The sequence below is a fragment of the Apaloderma vittatum genome, unplaced genomic scaffold, assembly GCF_000703405.1.
Source record: "Apaloderma vittatum isolate BGI_N311 unplaced genomic scaffold, ASM70340v1 scaffold30435, whole genome shotgun sequence".
In the NCBI taxonomy this organism is placed as follows: Eukaryota; Metazoa; Chordata; class Aves; order Trogoniformes; family Trogonidae; genus Apaloderma; species Apaloderma vittatum.
The window spans coordinates 11,015-15,607 of NW_009718235.1; the positions used below are offsets into that span (position 1 = coordinate 11,015).

Here is a 4,593-nt window from a genome sequence, read left to right on the forward strand (position 1 = left end):
ATAAACACTAAAACAGCAGCAGAACCACACTGTGGAAACATTGACACTGTGTCTGTAATGTGATTTTTAAGAATGGCTAGGATGTGAGAGCAATAATGGACTCATAAATCAAAAACCTGCTACATGAGACTGAACAGACTTAAATTGCTCACATGTATCAGTTCATAGTGCCATCAGAGAAACCGTGTGCTATTTACAACACCCATAAAGCGCTGGCAGCTACAACACTAAGCTGATGGTAGACAATTTGAGTCAGACAGATTAAAGTCTCGTTGCAGTTATTTTGACACATAGTGCAAATATAACACTGTTAGGAAGGACATTTAAGTTACTAACCATTTTTTCAAACAGCATGTTTTGAATGCAAAAAGATATGTAGTGGTTCACATATTGTATCTTATTATGAACACAAAGTCGAAAGTGCTCTGGGAAGTCTGAGATCCCTGGTGTCATAAATACCTATTGAAATTAATAAATGAAACAGCACTGAAATAAAATTTTGAGGATCTTACAACATAAGATGCAGATATTTACCATTTCCTGCATTTTCCCATAGGAATTTTCTGACACATTTTTTGAACTGTAGGATGGTAGCGTTATCGGGGACTTCAAGTCCAACAGTGTAAAGTTTCTTGTACTGCACACTTTTAGGTAAATCCTAGCAATAATAATAAAAAGATGGTAAAAGTTATGAAGTCTTGCATCAATAAAAACCCCTTAGGCGGTATCTAACATAATGCCAAAATAAAACTGTAATTCAAATCCTGAATAGAAGCTGAAAACAATCTTGACACACTTCTGTATACACTCTCAGAAACTACTATTTACATTTCTACTTTAAAGACTTGATCTCAAACAAAGAACAGTTTCTAGAGAAGACTTATTTATCCCTGCTAGTAAGGTAGCACATTAACTAAAGAGAGCAGATTCTTAAAATTCCATTTTAATCCATTTAAAAATTATTAGCAATGCTTGTCCCTCCCACCCACAATCATATATATACACTCACATATTCATCCCCTTAATGCTTACAGCCCACGTACATTCAAAGATCAGCATTCAGTTATAGCACTGCTAGCTATTCTCCTTTTCAAAAGGAGGCCAATTAATTACAATTGTTTTGGTCATATTGGTAAAAAAAGTGAAAGCGATAAAGTAGTTAAAAAAAATAGACACTTTCTTGGTGGATTCCACTGAAGATCAGTAAAAAAAGACCCTAGGAGTAAATGAGAATGCCTTCAGGACACAGACTGTAAGTCTTCTGCAGCTTTTCTGGGGTGTCTGACACTCAAGTCTTTAAGCATTACTCTGAGTTACCATAACAGAAATAAGCCCCAAATGCAAGTAGCTAGGAGAAGGTGCTGTTTCCTCTGTGATAAACCGTTTAGTTTCTACTGGAAACCAAAATAAGTCTAGATGGTTCATTTATCTATTCCAATTCAAGGTAAGCAAATGTGTAAATGCTTTACAACAAAGGTTGCAGTAACTTATTTTGTTATTATGCTTACATTACCTTAACTTCATAGTATCGTGTGGTATACGTTAAATCAATAATTAATCCAAGCTCCACATTTAGGGCTTTCATGGCAGCAATTAAGTCCTTTGGTGTAAATTTCTGGGTTGGGGTAAGCCTCTGGTTAATTGCCTACATGAAAAATAGAAAATATTTTCTTTTTAGGTTCTGATAAGAAGATATTCATAATATTCAGCTGTTTTAATTAGGACAGGGAAACACCAGTATTCAAAAGGGAATGTTTACAGTATCAACACCATATCCATGTGTATTGTGCAGAAAAAAAGGAACCAAATTAAAAGAAAGCAAGAATTTGTTGTGTATTCCTATTCAAATGAAAAAGCATGAAAATGTGAGTTTCCACTTGTACAATGTTAAAAAAATCATTAAAATAAGCACTAATTTGTTAGACACAAAAATCTTGCAAAATCCAGCATTTATATACTGTATTTTAAGTAATTACACATCAGCAAAAAACAAAACACCACAATCCATTTTCCCCCAAATATACTTTGTCCTGCACAGTAACACAAAATTAACAGCGTATTTCACATAAAACAGCATTTGTGATACAAGAGTTCATTTCTTCTAAAAGTTTTGACTGCACGTTGCGCAGATAGTTTTATTCCTGCTTCATCTTTTGGCAGAGTGTACTTGCATGTCATTTAGCACTGGGAAATATTAAATAAGACCAAAATACGGTGACTAAGAAAGCTGCATGTTGGTGGGTCATGAATAATTAATTTCACTTGTCAGAGACAGTGGGGAAAAAATGCTTACTCACCCTACAGTAGCTGTATTTTTTGAAATGTGTTCTTCACTCTAGGTGTGAAAATGCCTTGTGTATGCAAGACTGGATTTTCTCTGAATAGTGTGCTTGTCCATTGTGAGAGCCTGTTGACACAGGCTCAGCCATAACCAATAAAGACATTGGTAAAAGATGCAGCAGCCTCAACCACCTCTCAGTTCCTTTGCCAACAAGAAATTCGAGCAGACCGGACTCAGAACTAATGGAAAGAAAGGCAGCCACAGACCACATACCTCTTAGAACCACAGATGCTATAGGGTAACTAACCATTCCTTCTTTTGACTGTACGGATTATAATCTAAGATGCTAGCAAGCACTTATCTTGAGTCTGGAAACAGAGATAGGAAACCGAATTAAAGAATAAACAGCAAGACAGTCCTATTACAGCTGGTATGTGATTAGGAAGCTTGAGCTACAAAGAGTAGGTAAAAAGCATATAGAAATATTCAGCCTTGTATTTCAGATACTGGCGCACTGCTGAAAAAACAGTGGTGGTTGCTGAAGTTCAAACAAAATGAACATGAGTCAGTTATCTCTCCACTACTCAGCAGTGACTTTTAGTAAAATCTGAAACCGAACTTTACTAACTTCAAGGTGACAACAGTGAATGTGTGAAAGGTCCATGGTAGAATGTTAAAGAAATTTTCCTTTTACTATGTGAAGTCACACAAACTGAGGTGAAATACAATTCACTAAAATAAACTATCTCTAAATATACTGCTTGACTGAGTAAACAGTTAAATGTGTCATGAAAGACCATATTTTTATTTGGAATTTTCAGAAAAACTGAGTATTCCATAGTTTAGGTGTTTAACTGGGCTTTGAGAGTGATAGAAATCTGTATCAATCTTAAAACGCCTACTAATACCATGGGAAAGAACTTGCCCAGTCCTTACTATACTACAATGCTACTGTTAGCATTAGAATGATGATCTGAAAGGAAGGACAAAATTCTTCCAGATAAACCCATGATCTTAAAGCCTTTACTAGCAGCACTTCTGCTAAAACAATAACCCTTGAGTCTTGAAATGCTCAAAACATGTTTTCTCCCTTTGGCTGAAATCGTTCATTATCAATTTCCTAAATAGGTAACAAAGAAGGAAACTTCTGCATGTTTACGAGCTCTGTTCCACCAATTTATTACTAGGACTTCTGGCAGACTACGACCAATCAAGTCTTCAGCATTTCTGGACAGATCTACCAACCTTCACCGTCTTCACAAAGACATCACAGTTTAGCCAGTTATGCATTTCATGTGTGTTCTGCCACAAACTCCATAAGACAAGGCCCAGAGTCTCTGGTAGACTTGTCATTTCTATAACTTGCATAGCTGAGACTGAACAGACTGACACAACAGAATTCTTATAGATTTTGTTTTCTTGGGTCCCAGACGTTATATCTGTCTGCGTTCAAAGACAGCTTCACAGATCAGGGATCTATGCCCCAGTGAGTTCAGTAGGACTGGACGTCAGTAATACACTGATGTAAAGTGCCTACTTGTGATATATTGATATAAACAATCCCTGAGAATGTCTGGTGGAGCTTTTTCCAGAGTATCACAGGAGCTATGGGGAAAGAAGTGAAGTATCTTCCTCTGAGATCCAGAGTGACAGGGAACTTGAAATACACACAGTGAACAAATCCTGCATAGAATAGTGCATCTTATGCAAAAAAAGTGGTGCTAGATCAAGTGGAATTACAGGAACTGACTGTGCAAAAAATCCTCTCTCAAATACCCCAATAGCAAAGCAGCTCATTATAAATCTACTGAGTTGTATATTTGCTGCTAGATCTGTCCACTGGTGGCCTCAGTAGAAAGCCACATGACTACTGTACAGTCTATTGGTACTGTGGAGAACATGACCAACAGCAAATGTGAGATTCTTGGTGTTAAAGGAACCAAATCATTGGACTAAAGCTGTGAAAGTGGCTGCAGGAAGCAAACCCTGCAAGCATTCTGCTTCAGTCATTGCTGATGAAAGTGAACTGAATGGTGATTGAAAACATAATGGGCACTAACATACCCTAGACCCCCACATTTTTTGTATATGAATACTAGAGTGCAGTCTGTAGACAACAGTGCGGACAGAATATTTACTCTTAACTAATTGCTAAGGTTATGAACTTTAAAAGAGCTGAGAAACTTTTCTTTCCTGTCTATCTGAAGCAAGGACTTGTAGGACTTGTGGTTACTTATAGAGCATTTGTGTTAATTTGTACTGAAGGGCAAATTTGCCCTAGTCTGCCCAAATCTGCACTATGCCTCAAACCA

General features: G+C 36.9%; 1 protein-coding gene across 1 annotated transcript in view; it reads right to left on the reverse strand.

Moving 5' to 3' along the window:
- Window positions 1-3,634, reverse strand: part of LOC104274530 — a 10,638-nt gene extending 7,004 nt beyond the window's left edge. The window contains exons 1-3 of the mRNA XM_009870186.1: window positions 3,527-3,634; window positions 1,514-1,645; window positions 535-658 (exon numbers count right to left, since the gene is read on the reverse strand). Of these exons, the coding sequence (XP_009868488.1) occupies window positions 535-658; window positions 1,514-1,645; window positions 3,527-3,634 (364 nt within the window). The remainder of the gene's footprint in view (window positions 1-534; window positions 659-1,513; window positions 1,646-3,526) is intronic.
- Window positions 3,635-4,593: the final 959 nt, after the last annotated feature.